General features: G+C 37.8%; 1 protein-coding gene across 1 annotated transcript in view; it reads right to left on the bottom strand.

The window, feature by feature from the left end:
• The window catches only part of ACACA (acetyl-CoA carboxylase alpha), a 260,073-nt gene that overhangs the window by 94,895 nt on the left and 143,061 nt on the right, over positions 1–22,117 (bottom strand). The window contains exons 32-40 of the mRNA XM_033090744.1: positions 19,419–19,562; positions 18,535–18,631; positions 17,504–17,611; positions 13,051–13,107; positions 12,751–12,795; positions 5,653–5,694; positions 4,346–4,561; positions 3,428–3,583; positions 1,086–1,289 (exon numbers count right to left, since the gene is read on the bottom strand). Of these exons, the coding sequence (XP_032946635.1) occupies positions 1,086–1,289; positions 3,428–3,583; positions 4,346–4,561; positions 5,653–5,694; positions 12,751–12,795; positions 13,051–13,107; positions 17,504–17,611; positions 18,535–18,631; positions 19,419–19,562 (1,069 nt within the window). The remainder of the gene's footprint in view (positions 1–1,085; positions 1,290–3,427; positions 3,584–4,345; positions 4,562–5,652; positions 5,695–12,750; positions 12,796–13,050; positions 13,108–17,503; positions 17,612–18,534; positions 18,632–19,418; positions 19,563–22,117) is intronic.

Here is a 22,117-nt window from a genome sequence, read left to right as displayed (position 1 = left end):
TTCTCTCGGGATAGATTTCTCTAGCCATCTAACTGGGAATCAAAGCACAAAACAAAAGGTCGCTCTGACAGCTATCCAAACTCAGATTTTTAAAATTCATCATCAAAGTCCTGGCAAAAATGTCTTTTCTTACTTCTGTTCCCAGATTTAAAAGGACATAGATAAAAACAAGAGACATATAATCTGTCCTTGGCATCCAATGCATAGAACAGACTGAAAACTTTGTGTACACATAGTGGAGCAAGCTCATCCTTTAGCCACAAGAAATGCACTTCCTAAGTTCAGGCCAAAGACCTGAAATGGCATCCCACTTCTTAAAAAGCCATGAGCAATGATGGACCAACCTAAATCCAGTATCACAGCAAATCGCCCAAATATTTAGAAACTAACATGGTAAAACAGATTAAAAGACATTTTCTGTTATCATAGAAACAATCTACTAAAAAAGTCATTTTCCATTTTCACATTGTTGATTTTTCTACCTGTTAAGTGGGTTAAAATTTGCCATTTGGCTCTTTTATAGCTATATAATATTTTGAACTCTTTGAAGGAAAAGATAATGTGTGTAAATGGAATAACATAATGGGTAAATATGATAAAGTCACTGCCTAATCTTGCTCAAGCTATTATATTATGTTGAAATTTTCCTTCTGAAGGTAGAAGCTGGTGACATATTTCAACAATTTTCCTCTTACTTGCCAGTGAGTGGTCTAAGTAGGCTGAAAACAGGAAGAAGGATAAATCAGATCAGAAAAGACAAGATTGCTTAAGTAGCTCAAGAGCTTTCTAAGAGTGAGCCCTAAATTACACAATTACCTCTGCAGTTACGGTCACTTGGCATCTGTTAGGGCTCACCAATACATGACGAAAGGTTGAAGGTTTTGTAACACCCATGATTGGGAACATAGGCACATCTTATGAGGCGAATGAAGTTTTTCTAACTCATGCAGTCATTTATGCTGACAGAGGGCAACCTCACGAGGTGAACCAATGGGATTTATGAGTTGGGGTCTTCCATAACAAGGGCAAGTGGCTTATCTGTGGGACCAAATCGAAACTTTGAGGAGCCTGCTTGACCACTGTACCTGTGCTGTCCTGGAGTCAGTCACTTCCTTGTACAGGCTGATGTCCAAGTAATAGCCAGACTCGTTTGTCAGGAAGAGGCGGATGGGAATTGCTTTTCCAGTTGGTGTCAGCCGAATGTTGATTTTCAGTTCTGCCTGGAGGACGCGTAATTTCCACAGCCGACTCCCATAGCGCATCACCATGCTCCGCACAGATTCCTCAATCTGACACAGACACATCACCAAGCACAAAACTTAAATACCTTGTAACTAGGAACTGTTTCAGGTCTGCCCATCTCTAGGAGAGCAGGAATGGAAAAAGATGCTGGTTTCTAGAGAGGTGAACTACATGTGTTCCTTACAAAAAGTCACATAGTTTCTCCCCAACCCTACTCTTGCTTAGAACAAGTCAGGGACAATTTCATGCTGGCCTGTCATTTGAGTGGTTTTCTATGGCTTACGACATCCAAATCCATGCAACTCCCTTCTCCTTTCCCAATTATATTCATACTCTATATCAAAGACATGCAATATCTAAAATTACAAGCCATGGGATTTAAGAGAAAGCCCCAAATAAGAATAAAATCTCTAGTTAAACAGCTATTAAGTAGCATTTATATGCATGGTAAATATGTTTCATTTTACTTACAGGACTTTAAATCAACAGAGCAATTACCACCATGAGCTTTTTTCCATACATTTCTATTAAACTTTATAATGTATGTCTCCTAGTAAACTGTACAAATTAAAAATAGGCAATGTGTAGGTGGTGTTAGCATGTTCTCTCTAAACAGAGTTTTGAAGCCAAGTCAAACTGAGATTTAAGTATATGAAGCAGATGTTCCCTAGTTTCTCTAAGCTTTATACCAAGGCAGCTTAGTCCTTCTAGTTTTCAGGGTTAGGTGGATTATTTTAACCAAATGGCCTCAGATGTGATTTCTCCTTCTTGACATACTAAAGCAAAAACATTTTTTCCAATACAGCTGCAGGCAGCTGCTTCAAGTTAACATTTTCTTAAATGAAATATCTTTCTAAAATGCTTTCTCAACTTAGAAAATCTCAAAAATATCTCAAACCACCCTTCTGTTGTGGTTCTTCAGAAGTATGTGCCACCCTTGCAGTATGTTTCTGCACCAGAGAATTTCACGTTAAAATGAGTTTCAAGAAGCTAACTTTTCTGTTTCTATACTTACTGGTTAACTAAGAGATACCTATTCTTTTTTTTTTTCTCAAGGGAACAAAGGTCAACGATCTTTCTATATAGGAAATGAACAGCTATCTACGATTAGAAAAGCACTGCCAGGGTATATGAGTGTTTTGAGTGGAACAGAGAGGCTGATATCAAAAACTCAATGAGAAATGGTAAGTTAAATCTAACAATATGTACAGTTATATAGTGTCCAGGCCATGTTCTAAGTCTTTTGGCTTCATTGATTCCGGAATGTTCAGGAGAACCTTTGCTTTAAACTACATGATGAGACTTGATACTCAGTGAGCAGCCCTGTCTTTGGCTTTCCTGACAGACTAAAGCTACTGATCAGTGGCTTGGAGTCTTGAAGAAAAAAAGTAGAAAACTATTTCTCAGGTCTTAGATACTAAGTTCAAAAGGCAAAAGTCCATGCCTACAACTGATCTTGAGAAAGGGATATACTGGTTCCCCTATCCAAATTCCACAATATCATGATAGGAAAAGGTTAGAGGGAGCAGAAACAGAGAGCAGCCGGTCTTTATTAGACCTGGGATAAAAGGTCAAGTGCAGAATCACCTTGTTTTCCTCCCTTAAATTATATGGAATGCATTTTAGAATAGAGCCTCAGAGAAGAAAACATACATAATACATGTGAAAATCCTTATCAGCCAAATTCTCTCCCTGTGGAAAAATACTAAAGAGAAATAGGGTAGACGCTTTGGGAAGGTGCATTATTTCCCAGCGCCAGCAGGTAAGCAACATCTGGTACAAAGAGGCACTAATTTTGCCAAACTGCCCAAATATAGCAAAGTTAATTATTCTAAATGAGAAATCCTAGGGGATTATATAACACAGGACCGCTATCATGACAAATACCATAAAACAGGTACCAACGGAAGAAGAGAAAGAGCGTTTATGCTTTTGTACTGCTTATAGATGAGTAGCAAGATAACAACATGCCACTGTCAATTTTGAGGTCTGCTTTTAGTGGCTATATCACATTTTTGACACCATCCCACAAACCCAGTCTTACAAGTATTCTGTAAACTTTAAAGATAAAGGGCTCAACCAGCTGACCAAGATTACCTGTTTCCAGGTTCAAGAGTGAAGAATACGAATGATTCTCCCTGCTCGTGTTTGCTAGTGCGTGGAGAGAAGCTAAGGAGCAATGTACCTTTGATGGGTCCATGATGACTGTGGGGACAAAATTGAGGAAGATGTGGTTGCAGTCAGTACGGACATTTGTATTGTTAAAAGCGACTTCCAGCTCGTCCATGGCTTCCAGGAGCAGCCGCTCCCCTTCATTTTGCAGGTATTCAAAAGAAGCTTCCTAGGCAGGAAATCACCATCAACATGAATGTGTTTTAAAAGAGGCAATACAGAAATGGCTGTTATAATCACTTAAGCAGTCATATGTCATAAATCACAAGGCACCTGCTACAGACGTTATTTACCTTTCTCCCTAGTCAGCCCAATAACCATGGCAGCAGGCGCAAAAAGGGTCAGATAAAGAGTCCCTGCAGCCCTTCCTCCTGCCTCTCAGGGTATCATTTCCTTCCAATAGGTGAGATGCCAGGCATCCCCAGAGCTGGAACCCCAATAGGGTTACATCTCATCTATGCCCAACAAGCAGTTTAGAAAGGAAATCTGCTTGGAAAGGAAAAGTTGAAGAAAGATTATGGCTATGGGATGCGGTAATAACTAACATATCAGGAAGCGTCTTGCTATGTACAGAAACCACCCTACCTCCAGACAGGTTTACAATGGGGTTACCTCTAAATTTTCTCCTTATCCTCGATCATCGCCTAACTCTTCCTGTGATTTTTCTGTTAGCATGCTTTTCCTTTGCCCAAGTGAGTGCTATCAATTACCAACAAAAATCAAATGAAAGGGGAAAAAATAACACACACCTTTATTTTATGGAATATTTCCTTCTGTGAGAGAAAGGACTCTGACTTCTGCTGGTTATTAGACAGTGAGATGAGAAAGAACAAAGAGCCTTGATGTAAACAATGAAAACCTGATTTTGAACCACGCCTGTTCCTCTGTCCTTTCCCTCAGGGATCATTTCCTATTAAAGTACAACACCCACCTTGGTGACCAGATCAGAATGTCTGATGATTGCACGGACAAAGAACCTGTAGTCTGTCACTTCTGTGCCCACTTCCACCTTGGCTGCCCCAAGATACAGGTGCATCTTGTGATTGGCACATGGAATGGCAGTAAGGTCAAAATTTCTCATCCGGTTCAGTTCTAACTGGAAAGCAAGGGCAGGCTCCAAGTGACGATAGATACGATCCTCCTCAAACTGCGGACAAGAATTCAAGGGGAAAAAAAGCTCATGAGAGGCAGGAACACAATTATATTATGACTGTGTATGTAAAAAAAGATGCTTAAAAACAGAAAAACATAAGCTACGGTGTGCTAATGAATAACAAAAATAGCTACATATAAGGATAATGCTATAGCTTACATAAGATTAGGCACTAAAATACCTCTTTCCTTCCCAAGCTTTCATCCTGTATGCTTTCACAAGTGGTGATGCTCTCCATTAAAAATAAACAAACAAAAAAAACATCAATTCCCTCAGACTCTTGTCGCATTTAATATGTTTATAATTCATTTTTTATAATTGACTATAAACTGCTTCACATTAACTACTTCACTCACATTCCAGTGTTCTGGGTTTTCCCAACTAGTCTAAAACACTTATGGCAAAACCCATGTCTTATACTTTTGCCATTTCTGGTACAGTACAAAGGACATAGTAAATACTGGACAAATAAACATAATTTTTAAAAAATAGAGATACCTGGTTTTGGAGCATACTATATCCATAGGTATATAATTATCTATCTTTTTAAAGAGCTGTATTAACATTTACTGTATGTTTTGTTGAAACTAAAATTTTCCAAGAGTCCATGTCAACTGAGAGAATAGAGAGAGAGGGCCAAAAATATAAACTGGTGAAAAGAAAATACCAACATGGGCTGAAATTTTGTATTTTAAAATTGAAAAACTAATGCACATAAACGAGACGAGTATAAATGAACTGTCTGCAGATGACAAGAATCATCTTACTAAGTATAATAGTCCTTTAATATTACATCATTAGGATCATCCTAAAGCATACGGATGATTTTGAAAGTTATTGCTTTCTTTGGGTAGGTCAATACATTTGTTTCCTATACCAGACTCTTTCAGAAGGGAGTTTTCTTTCATTCTAAGACACATGTGTGGCAAAGGGAAGCACAAGTTTAATTGGGGGAGGAGAGGTGACAAGAAAAGCAGATGACAAAAATAAGCCACACTTGGGCTTTTAAGGAAAAATAAATAAATAAATAAATAAATAAATAAATAAATAAATAAATAAATAAGAGGGAAGGAATCAGTTCTTACCTTATCCCTTGCTCGGAACGTGAAAAATTTAGGGAATTCTCTCTGTGTTAAAAGAAGGGGGAAACGTATCAGTCCTTTGGCTCTTTGGGAATAAACACATAGTACAGAAGCAGTCGAGCATCTACAAGGCTGTTTCCTAGAAAACATGCTCCTTATCTAAGCTGAGCCCAGGGAATATGAATGATCCTCTGGGTAACCATCACTTTGACCCCACTTGCAAATTTGAGAATCATCACACTACTAAACCTAACTTCAACAGCTATCCTCTCCTAGGGAAAAAAAAAAAAAAATCAGTGTTTTTTTCATGTGCCAAGTAAAAAAAAAAAATCTTCCTGGTGTTGCTCTTGGCACAACCTGGCAAATAAAACAACAGATGCTTATGCTACAGCACTGCATAGTAGGTACTGGACTGATTTCCCAAGTTTCTCCTTAAGAAACTCTTAAAATGTAAACTAGCCAGAAAGCATAGAATCCGCAATCCATGTTTTTTCCACATTCACTCTCAAGTCAATAATTTCAAGGGTTTAAACAACAATAACTTCTCAAGACAGAAAAGTACAAAATGTTACTCTGGTCACTACCACTATGTGTATAGGAAAGAATGTGGTGGAACTAGTAAACTTGGAATCACTGGGTCTTACGGCTCTTTTGCAGGGCATTACGAAAGAAAGCAACCAATTTACTAGAACCTTATTAATTAACAAAGATGAATTCAATTAGCAGAGTCCATTAGTTTCTAAAATTTAACATATTAACACCAAATACCCCTGTTTCTCGGATGGGAAGCTCTACTGGCAGTGTTGGAAATCAAGTCATTACTATTTGCCTCTATAGGAGGTTTCATTAGGCATCTTCTTCATTATGAGAGCAATATAATCAAACACTTACTGGTACAAGGCAGAGGGACCAGGACTAGCTGCCTAAATATCCCTCAATGAGCTTTAGGAACCATGAAGGAAACATGAACTGAAATGAAAGCCTTCTAGGTGGGAGGTGCTCTCATGTGTTGTCCCCTCAGATGCTCTCAACAACCTCTGGAGGTAGGTAGCCTAGGTCACAGCTGAGGAAGGCAGGATCCAGTGATATGCCGAGGATCACAAAGCCAGCAAATGAATGTGGGTCTCTCTAATGCCAGAGCTCATGCCCTTTCATCCCTACCACTCTACCTCTCAATTGTAGGGAATTACCTTTCTATTCTTGCCCTAAACCAAATCCTTATTTAGTGAACTTCTTTTTGATGAGACAAAAAACAGAAATTAAAACTTTAAAGGAAAAAAAAGCAAAAAAACAAAACTCATGCTGGAAACTTGTGGTTTTGAACCTACGGAGAACTTCTTGAATACTTTCCACAGATATTACACCTCACCTTAACTGTAGCTTGCACAGTTAATAAATCTCCTTACATTTTCCTTGGCATTTTAACTGTAAAACTGCATTTAACAGACTTCTAGGAGCTTGTTTAGCAAGCCTGGGAAACCCCTTGTCTGGGCTTGGGTCTTTAAAAGCCCTTTGAAAGTGGATTTTATACAGCACTGATCTTTTCCTTATGATGTTTTCGTTCTAAATAATTCTCTAGTATCCCTGAATGACAGTGAAGAACATGGGGATGATTTCAAGGTTAGGCGAAAAGATGTTCAGCTAGCTGCAACGTCAGGTTTTCAGGGCTTTATACATTCTAGTTTTGGTTTTATTCTTGAGAGGTATGATTTGCAGAGCATTAGCTAAAAAAGTAACAGAGGTCAAAAAAAGGAAGGGTAAAAAATTCTTCCATGAAATTTTCTCAAAGCAAAGTCAGGGAAAGTGATAAAACAATCTTTTTTAAGCATACACTCTTCTATTATGCCTTAAATATTAATTAACTAAAATATTTATTTAATACACCATTTATTCAAGTGTGTACAATTGTAGGACCAAAATAATTTTCCTTCAAAAACGTAACAGTAGTAACCAAAAAACCCGCTTTCTTTACCACTGAACTAATTAATAAAATTTGGAGTAACTGAAAGGCATGAAAAGCAAACAATTTGAATGGAAATACCTTTACTACAAATAATGAAAGAGATTGACTAATTCTTGGCAGAGGTGGGAAAGGCCACCAATCAGAAAAACCACTTTCATTAAGGTTAGCTAAGATATTATAGGCAAACTTTTTAAAACTTTTGAGCAAATTTTTAGCTTCACAGGAAAGTCCTGAATTTAAGCATGAAGCATTCAGAACAGATGGCAAGAAGTTCTGTGCAATGGGAAAGCAGGATTAATGAGCAATTCTTCAATTTTATAGAAAGTCACCTCTTTTGGTACTCAAAAATCACGGAAACACAGAAAACTACAGGTATAGTAAATTGACTATAGTTTTAGTAAATTCCTTCATCCTACCTCATCCTCATACTGCCAATTTTTCCACTAACAGCATTCAGGCTTATTCTGTCACTAATGCAATTGCTTTCCAAGCATTCTACTAGTGATATGGGCAAATATCATAATTGAATGTACACAAAAGAAAAACCCTCTTAGTGTTCTGATACCAAAAAACAAAAGAATGCAACATTTCTCAGGAAGAAATTATACCCCTGCTGTGTTCTAATCAGCCAACCATCATCAAGACAATCAAAATAATTTGCCTAAATTAGCCAATCAAGACACCCTGCAAATCAGAGAATGTGAAAACCTGCAAGAGAAAACATCATAGCTGATTATGATACTAATAATCGTGTTAAAAACCTAATGAGATGAAGAAATTGAAAGCTTGCTGGTGCAATTCTCTTTTACCTCAACATGCTGAGAACTAATTATATAGACTGTAATTAAAACAAAAATCCAAATCAAACCTTTTGAAAAACTAATAGTTGATCCACTAGCAAACAGAACTACCAATTTTTTCCAGCTTTATTGAGATATAACTGACATACCAATTTTTGTTTTTTAAAGAAATGAACTACTAACCATAACTGTTTCAATAGTGGGATCTTCCTTCAGGCCCAGATAATCCAAAACATTTAATTTTAAAGTGGGAGTCATTCACATGAAATCAGTAAAAGCACAACTATCTCCTAGGTGGTTTATAGCAGAATTTTAAAAATCTCATGAAATCTTTTTTTTTTTTAATTTATTGGGGTGATAACTGTTAGTGAAATTACATAGATTTCAGGTGTACAATTCTGTATTACATCATCTATAAATCCCATTGTGTGTTCACCACCCAGAGACAGTTCTCCTTCCATCACCATATATTAGAACATGAAATCTTATAAACAAGAAACAAAAAGAAACTTAACAGATGCAAAACTGATTTAGAATCGCATCACAGTTTTTGGACCTAATGCTTTTGCTAAAGGTGGTCGCTCAAAGGATAAGAAGAAATCCTGAAAACACACATTTCAGTATCCTTAACAAAATTTGGCTGAAAAAAATATGGAAAGCTTCAAAAAATGGAATACTTATATTCCAATTAACCAGCACTTTCTGCTGTACTTTTTGGGATCTGAAATCTGAGTGAAACTAACAGACACTTAATACTACGTGAAACTAGAGAACTGCAGCTTATATAGCTGCAGACATTCAAAGAGCCTGTTCTTTTGCTTTTAGGACTTCAATTTTTTTTTAAAAAAGGAGATATTTAGAATAGGCTTGTTTATCCTCAAACTTTCTGTTTCAATATTGATGTTAAGCGGTTAAGTGAGATTTCTTGCGGAGTAGTTATAAACATATTCTAAGGATATTCATTACAATTAATTTTTTTAAAGCATTTTTGATTTTTCATAGAAATGAATGAGAACATTTATCCTGGAATTTGTAGACTTTTTTTGGCCCCAAATGTTAAAAGAATATGCCCATCTTCTTTCATTGTGATCCATTCAGCAATATGCTAAAAAATATTTTTATCTCTGCTGCTGGAATATGAGCAGATCCATAGTGTCTTCCTAATATTAGAAGTTCTTTTATTTTATGTATTTAATAAAGTTATGAGGTCTCAGAATTAATGTTATTAGGTATATAGTTCTATCCTAGCATTTAGTAAAATCTCACTCATCTGAAAAAATGTGACTTTGAATTAGTAAATCTGAATTATAAAACAGCATTAAGTAATTGCAATTTATCATTTTTTCCATCAAAAACATGATTTAACAAGAAGACAGTAGTATCTGGATAAACAGTGTATAAACTATACAAATTATGCTTTTAAAATAAACATTTATCCCTCAGAAAAAGAAAAAGCAGTTATTCAAATCCCATTATAGGTACTTGATTTAATTAGATGGTGATGGAAACAGACTTGACACCAAGCCTCCTTAACGCTGGTGAACATTTCCAGCTCAGAAGAACAGTTTCCCTACAGAGTCAAGAAACGAAGCAGCAGACATTCCAGTGGACAGCTCTCTAGGGACTGTGGAGTTTAAACATGGAAGTTTTAGAAATGCTTCTAGCCTTCACTGGCAATTGAATGTATATCTTAACAAGATGCACACTCTCTAGGAACCTTTACTCTGGCCCTCATTTGCCTTGTTCTGGTGCTGAAGCAGTCTGAGAGACGACTATGTAACAGCACGGCTTCATTCCACACCAGCCAATGTTGTTCTTGAACCCAACTTGGTAACCTTCCTCCTCTCCTTGAGAATGTACGCATTCTCTCTTCTATTCAATAACATAGGGATTTCACAGTGTAGAACAGGGGAGACTGCATACATCACAGTGGATTACCAGGAAGCCTGAGGGATCAAGGGATTCACCTCTAACACTCACGGAAAGCTTCCTCTTTTTCACACTACACTAACTATGGGGCAAGCACACATCAGATGACATGACAGAGGCTAAGCATCCTTCATGGAAGGCAAGCTGCCACCAGCAGAGGACCTTAGAGCAGCACCATGACAGTGAGCCCTGGATTTGTACAACTCCTGCCAAGGCGTCCTGCCTATTGTAGATCCTGGATGGAATTCAGTAATATTTGCCCTTGCCTGCTGTGTAACTACGAATCATTTCTAAGGGGCTTAAAACAAAAACACCCCAACTCCTCTGCCATTCAATCTTCCGAGAAAATCCAGTCTACACCTAAACCTAAATTTCTCAATGTCCTAAAGCAACCTTTCCTACACTCATGACAAATCAAGTCACTTGCTAATATAACTGATTTCCCACTTTATGTCACTATAAAAAGGCAATGGACAGTAATTCCCGGGAACAACTCACTGCTTGGCTCCTTCCCTAGCAGATTTTGCCTGTACATGTCCCTATTCAAACTAAATCCAGAAATATGAGGATAGCAGGGAGAAATAAAAAAGTTTTAAAGCTGTAGATATTCTCTAGGGCATGACATAGATCCAGAGATAAGAAAGGAAGGGTTTTTTTTGTATGTATAAAACACATACAAAAAAAATGCTCATGAGAATTAATTGCTTTGGCTTTTAAAAAATTTTAGTAGAGAGTTTTAATTTATCATGGAATGCTTATTATAGGAAACCAATTACTGTGCTATATGAAGAATAATGTATTTTCTCACTGACTTTGGAGTATACTCCAAAGTCAGTAAGAAAAAAATCACGTTAATGCTTAAGAATCTAGCCCAACATCCTTCCCAAATCCAGGGCCTGGCTCTGGCACGTCCACCTTAGTTCTGATCAGCACCTACCAGCCATAGTATTTATTCATGGGCTCTCCTGTCCCATCCCCAAGTATCAATTTTATTCTCTAAGCTCTGGATTTTTCTTCCTAAAGCCCCAGGGTTCTCTTTAAGCTCCTCATACTTCTTCACTGCCTCCAGTTTCCTATCTAAAGTTATTGATTGATATATATCTGTCCTCTGCTTGATTTCCAGACATCAATAACACAGGGGGACTGTGCAATTCACAACATTTCCTAAAGCATTTCAGAAAATCTTAGCTCTTTAGTTTGCAGAGCAGGCTCTCATTTCTCTATAGACTAGACCAACAAGGTGAACTGTAAGAAGGAAAACAAAATGTCAAGTGCTGGAGACCTAATAAACAAAAGCAACCACACATAGGTCCTTGAGTTTAGAAAGTCCTTTCCAGAATCCCAAACATTATCTTCATTACTGCAAATGAATAGGGCTTCAAAACTAACTTAATTATCTTAATTCTTAAAACAGAAACAATATTAAATTCTTATTGGGAAGACTAAGATTTCCTAATAGCCTCTGGAATCTTCGCTACATTAAGATCAAGTTTTAAAGAAATAGTTTGGCTACAACCATTTTAGAGAATGCCATCTTGATTGCAACTGAATATATGGCCTTACTGTTACGTATCATCATACTGAGTATGAGCATATGGGTATACCATAGCTTCGATGCCAAGCTATTGGCTTACTTCTCTTTCCAATAAAATTTTCAATGCTATAAATATTAACAGTTAATTCAGTTAAGTGGGAGAACAAACAGCTGAATGCTCAATTCCGTTATTTCCTGCTCCTAGAATTAACCTAAGACAAAAATAACAACTTGGGTTCTGTTAAGGCATTTTACATAATAAATGATTGTTTTTTCAGAATTAAAAAATTCTCAATAATAGAACTTGAAACCATCTTTGTCAAAGCCAAAACCCCAAAGTACAAATGGCAATTCTTAATTATTGATTCACTGTGTTCACAGAAGAAATTACTAGTTAGTTCCTGCTTCTACCTTATCCATCCGGATAAATGCATATGCTCATTTTTAACTATTTCTCAGAGATACTTATTGAGAATTTATTATAGTGTAAAAAAAGAAAAAACCCTTTAGCTTGAACACTATAGAATAACTGAATATTCATTATAAATACTTTCTAAAAGAAGAGGGACCAACCCTTCTAAATAACTCACATGCATCCTATGTTTATTTATTTATTTATTTTTCTTTGTGATTTCTTTTTTTCTTTTTCTTTTTAGTTTCAGGTGCACAAAACAATGTAATAGTTAGACATTTATCATTTATATCCCTCACACAATGACAACCCCATTCCCCCCATCCACTACCCCTGACATCGCACACAGCCATTACATTTCCACTGTCTCTATTCCTAATGCTGTACACATTCTATGTTTAAATAGTCAGTGGCAAACAGATAAAACAGTAAGTAATCTTTCATTATTCTTCCTTTTACTTACATGAAATCTCTGATCCACCTCATAGCTGATCTGTTTTCTGAAATCCTTTCAAATAAAAGACAGAAAGGAAGGAAAAACAGCAGAAGCTGGCAATTAGTAATAAAATTAAAACCAAATTGAGTACAAGGTGATAATTTAAATTCATGTTTTTCTTAATTAAATTTATAGAAAAACAGTTATTTCTCTGCATAAATTCTACAAGTTAGCATATGATTATAATTCCATTTGTTTTATTAAAGAAAATCTAGCAGTAGCAGCAGCATAAGAAATATGAGAGAGGTATAATTCACATGCCAGTACCTTTTGTGCAACCAGGAAAGTAAGGCGCCGGATTCCATGCTCAACCAGGGTAGCTTTCTATGAAGAAACATGTGAAACATAAGATAGATGAGATTGCCATTCATCCAAAAATTTACTCCGTTTAATTCTTGTAAGGCTCAGATTGGGCTAAGCACCCTTTTTGATCATCTCTCTACGTCTTGGCTCAGTACCTTCAAACTTGCAAATAAACAAATCTCAACCTGGCTCCTGGGACTAAGTCTTATGGAATAGGTTTTATACTGATCTGGACAAAATTGAGAGAAAACTTTGTGTAGAACAAAGGGTTATATGAGGTCACCTAAATTCCCGAAGGGCTGATTCACACCAAGGTAGACCTTAACACAATTTCTGCTTATAGAAATCACACTGGTGGGCATGAGCAAACGTGAAGATTAAAACTAAAACAGAAGTTACATGAAATCAGGTCATTCGGGTAAGAAGGAAAAGAAGAAATTTGCATAAAATAGAAAATTCAGGTCCTAAACTATTGTTTAGATTATAGATAGTACCTACCATCAGATACAGCAGTCCTAAAATTTAGCCTAACAAATCCTGATCTTTTCATTTCTTCTAAAACATTTCCCCCCTACTTTACATGAGGGTATTTTATTTTTTTTAAAGATTCTCTTTAAAAATTGCTAAAAGCAATGTTCAACGTACTTTCAAATTTAGTGATTATTCACCATTCCACTTGGCACAGGTGAGCAGTACATTCGAAGTCAAAAAGAGACCAGCATTTTCAAGACAGTCTCTTATATACGTATTGGGCCTTCAGATCTAAGCTTTCTTCTGCCTTGTACTGCTCGTTTATCTCAAAAGGCAGAGACAAAGAAACAGACGAATGAACTAAGTAAATGACATGATCTTAGAAGTCCCTAACAAAGAGGGGCTATGTGGCAACAACTAGAAAAGCAATCCCACCAGATGAATGACCTGGGAAAATACATGAATAACACAAAAAAAAAAAAAAAAAAAAGGACTTTCACAGCCTACATTCAGACTCTGCAGTTTTATCACATTCCTTGCTATATCTCTAACTAAGAGATATAAACCAATTCTTGACTTTCATGAGATTATATATTTCTAAAATCCAAATTGGGTGTTCCCCTTATAAACAAGCACCTTCCCGGGCCATTTCTTTCTATCAGAGAACGGTTTCTGTTATGGCATTTGCTTAGTGGTAAAAATAATTAACAACATGAGCAAAAGATAACTGGAAAAATAAATTTCCTGATAGCAAATTCCCTGGTCAAATATAAATAAATTTTGGGTTAACCACATTTAATAATGATCTGTATTGGCATCATACCCGTTAGTGTAGCTAAACAAGTATTGATACTGTGATAAGAAAAGGAAGGAAGGAAGGGAGGGAGAGAGGGAGGGCGAGAGAAGGAGAAGGAGAGAGGGAGAGAGGGAGGGAGGGAGGGAAGGAGAGAGAGGGAGAAGGAGAGAGGGAAAGAGGGAGGGAGGGAGGGAGGGACGGAGGGAGGGAGGGAGGGACATAGATTGATCATGGTTGTTTCTCAGTGTGCCACAAACAGACACATTTCTTCTGACACCAACAAAGAATTCCACTACAGCCAAGTCCTTCAAAGACAAGCATCAATAGCTGTGTTCAGGCAAGGGAAGAAAATAACTTTAATAATGCCATGATTTAAAGTCAAAATTGTTATTGCTTTTAAAATTCCACAAGTGGCTGACAATAACAGCAGAGCAACAGGATTCTGATTACATTGTAATAATGCGGGTCTCACAGCAAGTCCACAGCTATTACCCAGCGATTAGGCGTCAGCACCTGGAGAAACTCCATTTACACTGACTGCTTCCATCTCCTCCGCAAGTCATTTACAAATATATGATCCTAATTTCTATGAGAGAAAAAAAGACATGCTGGGACTAGAAGATTATTTGGACAATTTGGATCAACCTATTTGATAGTTTAATGTGTGTTTTAAAAAAAAGAAACTTTTTCTAAACTGCTAGGAGCATGATCATGAAGTGAAAAACAAAACTAGTTATCACTTCAGCTTTTTTTTTTGAAATTGCTTTTCCTTCTTTTTATTTTTTACATTTTTTTCCAAAACGAGGAGGAGAAAATGCCAAATACTCCTGGATAAGCGTAGGACCGGATACAGTTAATAGCTTCTCTAGGTTTGGAATGTTCACATGGTCTCCTCTTACTCTTCTGAATAGACACGGGATTTCTCTGTGCCTCAGTTTACAAGTCCAGTAAAGGAAAAATGGCAATTTCTTGTTGCCAATTAATGTTATAAGTATATGTAGTGAACATGAAGAAACTGCCTCTTTAAATCAACATGTGATGATATAAAACACTTAGATCTGAGGATAATAAAAATCCTGCAATTGAGGTCAAAATAATCAAATAAGGGCAACTAGTGCCTCAAAACCTGGGAAGGAAATCTCAGACTACTTCATCAAGCAGCAGGCATCAGCAGCCATGCATATGTCAGGGCTCTTCTAGCTGGGGTTACCTTGGTCCCTCAGGTTAATTTTACGTGGCCACGAGTCAAGGGCAAGAAGGAAGGTAAATTTCTCTTCTAAAGAAAAATTCCCAAGCAGGTCCCTTCCTTTTCCTTCTTGGGAAGGACCTTTTCCTCGTGCTGGCCACTACCATCTGGGTCAGTTTGTGTGCTGTGAGAGCATCATGGAGTAAATGCTAAGACTCAGGTTGAGCCCGAAGTTCCCGTCTTTTCCTGGGTATCTACCATCAGCAATACGTGATGTAAATGCCTGTGGCACTAATTGTTTATACCCCTGAATTAAGTTTTAAAAAACTCTACTGAGTTCTTTATAACAAGCACTATAGCTAGGTGCTTTCTATTCAGAGAAAACTCATGGGTCCTGTCATCAAGGGCGGTGCAAGAGAGGGGCACTTTGGCATCTATGCTATATCGCAATGAAATGCAATTGCAGACTATTGTTTTGAATGTGCCCAACCAGCCCCTCCAACTAGACTATAAGCATCTTCAGGGCTAAAAATGTATTATTTACTAAAGCACCCAGATCTGTGCCCTCTAGAGGTGGCATCAAAATCTTAAATGCTAATTTTTGTTCTATCATCTACCAGCTGGTGACCAGGGGCCTTAATTAATCTCTCTGAGCTTGAGCTTTTCCCCATGTGTACAAGTGGAATAATTTCTGACTAATCGAACCACATGGGTTTGTGGTTAAGATGCAAATTAAAAAATGTACACAGAAGTTCTTTATAAATAAAAAAATATTATTGCCAATAAATGTATGCTGACCAATTAGAAATCAAGGGAGAAAAATATATTTTAGTTAGGGCTACTCAGGAGTCCTCATAGAAGAGGTAAAATTTGAAACAGTTTTTAAAATAAGCAGGATTTAGAGAAAGAGAGAGAGAGAGAGAGAGAGAGAGAGAGAGAGAGAGAGAGAGAGAGAGAGAGAGATTGATGATTGATTCCAGGTGAGGGGCAGTAGCAGAGATGAAGACACAACATGTCATGGAACAGCAAAAGCTAGATTGTCAGCCCAGTGGATAGGCTGGTGTTAAATATGAAGTTAAGGAGGCATCCTCAAGGAAACAGAATCATTGTTGAGTGGGAGAATAACGTGGTAAGGTGGGCATTTTGGACATGTAATTTTGTGGTGGTGAACAAAATGGAAACTACCTGGACGGGAAGAGTGAAGGAAGATAGGTAGATCACAAGTAAACCTGCTGCAGGATCTCAGATGTGAGGCAAGTAAAGGTTTAAACTAGAGAGATGGTAGTGGGATTTAAAAAACTGAAAAGGAAGGGAGGGAGGGAGGGAGGTAATGAGACATTGCGAAGAAAAAACGAACAGACCTTGGTGACTGAGCAGACACAAATAAACACGTACAGATTGTGGGTAGGATAGTAGAATCATGGAATGGCAAGGAAAGGGAGGAAGTCAATGATTTCCGAATGACTGGGGGGAGTCAGAAGAGGTGAAAGAAAATGATGGCAATTTAGGTTTAACCTATGGAGTCAATACGAGATATCTAAGTGACACACAATTGAGAGGAGGATGGAAATATATAACTGGTATTTTCAAGGGAAGGGAGGGAAGGACACAGAAGAAACCTGAGGGGAGTGTGGACCTAGACATGTGGAGTTAAGCCACCAAAGGAAAATATTCAGCAGGTGACTAAAAGGTCAAGACTGGAGCTCTGGGAAAGACTTAGGACCACACATTCGTTCCTTAAAACATTTTAAATATGTGAGGTCTGTATTTCTTAACATAAAAATATATTCATGATATACTATTAAATCATGTTGGAATTTTACCCCTACTGGCAGAATTATGTAAAAGACATAGTCATTATCAGTGACAGGTCTTAAAAGTAGCAACTGACAAAAGGATGGGTACCATACACAGCCAGCAGGAAAGGGGCCATTCACCAGTTTCCATCCAATCTGAGGGCTTACGTTTTCCTGGGTAAACTCTCTGAACATGGCTGCCAGCCTGTCATCCTCAATATCTCCGTCAGTCTTGATAGCCACATTCAGAATGTGAATTGGTTCATCCCTGGGGACCTGCAACCCAATAACACAAGACAAAGAAATCCGGAGGCTGGCTAATACAGAGAAAAGTTATACTTGGTAGAATACCTAAAAAAGAGCTACGCCCCCACAAGACATTTTGGTTTGCCCACTGGTACGAATAAGCAAATTGCAACCACTACCCAATATCCACAATGAAGATTAAATAAAGCAGACCGTTTAATTTTTAAAGGATAAGGCTGCGAAGGCATTAGCTAGGGGTGGCCCCAAATCTTGACTTGATAGGAACTTGAAGACCACTATGTCTCAACTTTTTCACCAGTAAAATGGGAATGAAACCAACTGCCACATCTCTTCACAGAATGTGAAAAAAATAAATGATTGAAAGAAGCCACCTGAACATATTCCCACATAATATATTTCCTAACAATTTATCATACAGTGGAAGAGTCAAAACACAGGAAAATGACCCGGTAGGGAAAGAAAAACAGAACAATTTGTTTACTGAGAAATGAAAAGAAGGGATTAATAAAAGGACAAAGTTTTACACAAAATGCCTATTTTTTTCTGCTATTTAAAGTCCACCATTCCTTGAAGACTACAATAGCACCACTGTGCAAATATACAAGCCATCATTAAGAATTAAAGCAACCAAAGCGGAAATCTTCAAAACAACATTCAGAGACCCAGAGGCAGCTACAATGAATACAGCTGAGCCTATTCTACCCTATGGATTCCAAGAATACAGGTTCTCTTCCTTTTTTTTTTTTACGTTAGAATTTATATTCTACCTATTTCCAAAAATACTTTGATGGGCATATAAAAATTTAATAGTATAAAGTGGGGTAAAAGGTGAATCCTTCCGTATAATGTTCCAAAGTCAGAAAGATAGTATATACTTAATACAATTCCTGTATCTGAAGGAGCAAAGCAGTCTCCCAATGGGGACACCATACCTTGTCTTCATCATATAAAGACGTGTGACCTGCCTCGGGGAATGTGGGGCTTTGGGGTGGGGAATCACAGAAGCAGCCCATCACTTCATCAAAGATCCTGAAAAATACCAGAGAAACACCCATCATGAAAATCCAAGTGGCAGAAAACCTACGTGGCAGGAAACTAATATTGCCATTGCCAGCTCAGTCTAAAAGAATAATCTATCCTACCCTGTGCTCAATAAGCAACTGAACAGAATCACCAGTGGCTAGAAATGACCTGCAAAATTTCACCACGTGGCAGAAATTAGAAGGATGGATTGTTTAAACTTTAATAAACCATATATATTTTTTTCATTTTAAAAAAGAATGATCTAAAGCTTTTGTTGTTGTTGTTGTTGTTTTTCATATATAAGATATGAGTACTGCTGTCATCATCGGTCTTAAAGTAACAGAAAGACCCTGGGACCGGAGCAGTGACAGACCAATGTAATTACCCCTCCCCCTAGGGTAATGCATCAGTATACATCAAGAGATAGATGCTGAACGCATTTAATCAAAAGATGTATCGTCTCTGGTGGGGCTCACTCTAGTGTTGTGTTTAATTTCTCCTGACATTTCACTCATCACAGAGCAGACAGCTTCTTCTGTTTGCTCCTAAGGAAAAGATGGTTTTGTTTGTTTCCTTTTTTTTCTGACCAGGCTCATATAACAAGTAGAGGCTTGCAGAGTCTCAATGAGAGGTAGAAACGGAAGGACATATACCTCTCGGAGGGTGTATACAGCAAGGGCTATCTCGCCTTAGCTGGCTCACAGCTCTCCTGGGGACCTTTATTCATTTGGCAGAAATCTGAGACAGACACCCATGGCTCCCCTTACACAGAGACAGTTCTGCCGTGTCTTACCTGACAAAATCTTCAAAAGTTCGAAAAGAAACCATTCCGCCCATTCGCTGACACGGTGGAGTGAATGAGTTGTCCAATAGCACGTCGCTGACACTAGCTACATGAGTCATGCCATAGTGGTTGAGGTTGGAGGAGAAGGACATTCTAAATGGTAATTCAATCAAATGCATTAGACAAGTAGGGGAGGAGCAAGGAATGGGAGAGTAGCAATAGGGAAAAGGACCTGGGAGGAAACTGAGGTAGGGTCAGGTTGCAGAGCAGATTTGGTTTTTTAACCACAATGGATAAGGCTGTCTTGCTAGAATCACATTAACCTTTTCATTTGAAGTCCCCCGACCCTGCACACACCCCCTCAAATTTCTTCAAATAAAAATCTAAGGACGGTCAGGAATTTCATGGCAGTTATAACATAAGGATGTCACGGCACATCTAATGAATGAATAGCACATAGGGGTTAAAAACCATCCTGCATCTTCCCCTTCCCTCAAACAGTCTCCATTTTAAAAGGAAGTAAGCGAGCCAAGTGAATTGTAACTAGGCAACACTTAAGGTATTTTTCTCTGGGAACTGTAGCAGATTAAGTATTCACAGATAGACATATGCATGTACAGTAACAACTCTAAGTCATTTGGAATGGTTTAGTAAATCATTATAAAAAACATTATTTATCATCAGAAACAAGTCACAGTTTATTAAAGAAACTTTGCTGAGGTATTTACTTTTTTCTTTAATGGGCTGATAGAGATAGCAGTTATAAGGATGATAGTTCCTCCTTTTTGAGAGACATTTTCAACCTCAAATTGCAAAATTTCCATTTTATATTTAAACATTTCTCTACCAAAGTAAACATGTCTTTATCAAAAGCCCTTAATAAATCCCAGCAAGATACAAAAGGGCAGAGCATGGGTCTCACAGGATGTGTAAGCATGACAAACATGTGCTAAATGGAGATGCTCGAAGAGAACTGAACTGATTTGTTCAATCTGAAAGCATCATGACTCTGTATACTCCTTGATGCACCTCAGCAGTATGCACTGAAAAATAATACTGAATGCCCAATCAGGGCAGCCCGTTCGGAAGGACCAAGCTGAAGGATACCTCCAGGACTTGCCTGTCAAGTTACTGGCATACTGATCTGAATCAAGTTCAGAGCAAGGCAATAGCACCTGAACTTTGGGGGAGCTGCCCCCAAATCTTACGTGCACCACCTGCAGTGTTGCAGGGGGAAGACAGCCAGCCATGTGGACTTGAGATCTGGGTACAGACTGAACTCCACTGCCAATTGTAATTATAAAAGGCAATGGAATTTTTCATAGGATGGAAGCGCTGCTCACACAGACCATAGAGACTGACACTCCAGGATTTTATTGCTTTGGCAAGTGATGACTACGAAACAGGTACTTCATCTTTTGACAGTACTGGGGACTAGAAAGGCAGGGTGGGAGAGGAAACCATTGATCCCATGAATGAAACAAGCAAACACATGAAACACATATCAAGCAAGTCTTACACATGGTGCTCACTAGAAACTGGGATTCAGAGTTGTATGAACTCAGAAACGCTATTACCCTTTTTTCTAGGATCACCAAATATATTTACTAAAGAAGCAAGTTTGTGAGGCATTTTGTCTTTTCGACCTGCCTGGTATTAGACAGGAAAGATAAAAGGGTTCCAGATAACACTGAAAGGGAACTCCCTCTGAATAAGTTAATAGGCTGCCTTTATGGCAAACATGGGGTTAAATATCTTTTTCACTCAACTGGACCCCATGGGAAATATCCACTATTCAGTTTCCCCCAGTACTACGTTCATGGGCCAGGACAGCTGAAGGCAGGCAGGAATGAACCATGCCCACTCTCCAATCGTAAGCAAGAGGACCAAACAAAAGCACTCCCTTTCCTCTCCCCATCCAAATTGGACTCTAAAAGCTATAATCAGTTTTGATTACTTAATATTTAAAGGGAGAGGGACAAAATAAACATAAGCCTATAAATATTTCAATGTATAATTAATCACGCACAAGACGCTCACCACCCACATATTACTGCTTTAGCATTTTGTGGATTCGATTCCAGTTGGAATTGCTATCCTCTCAAACTTGCATTGTGTTGCCTTGCTTGGCTCAAGAGCAGGAGGAACTCAAAACAATAAAATATCACTTGTGTTATATTGGCCTGGAAACCTCTTCCCACGGCTCCACATATCAGAGTTTAAATATACTTTTCCAATGTGAATCTTATTCTATAGGTCTGAAATAAAACGTGATTTTCATATCATTGTAACACTTTAGAAAAATAGCTAGCAAACTAATAAAACATGAGATCAGCTATTTCTGCATTTGCATTCCCCTAAAAGGAGAAACAAATTAGAGAAACTTAAAAATTGAAAAAATTATGAACAATTTGCCAGGATAAAAGTAACCTTAAGGGTTTCTCCTCAGAAAGCCCCAAACTAGACAGATAACTTAGCAAAACAAAAGATGTTTACAGCAAAGCTGATGTCAGGCAGGCAACTCCCCTATCGTAAACAGCTAGATGGGAGCTTTTCCATACTGAGGCTTTGCAAGTATTGCTTTTTGAACAGCTGAAGAAAAGCTGAAAACATGTTTTCCAAACAGAAAGAATAACTTAGTATATCCAAAGGGGAGCTCAAGACTTCCCAGCAGAAGATAAACATATTAGTTTGTCAAGTGTAGCGCT

The sequence above is a fragment of the Rhinolophus ferrumequinum genome, chromosome 21 (assembly GCF_004115265.2).
Source record: "Rhinolophus ferrumequinum isolate MPI-CBG mRhiFer1 chromosome 21, mRhiFer1_v1.p, whole genome shotgun sequence".
Lineage (NCBI taxonomy): Eukaryota > Metazoa > Chordata > Mammalia > Chiroptera > Rhinolophidae > Rhinolophus > Rhinolophus ferrumequinum.
This window is presented reverse-complemented; position numbering and strand designations above follow the sequence as displayed.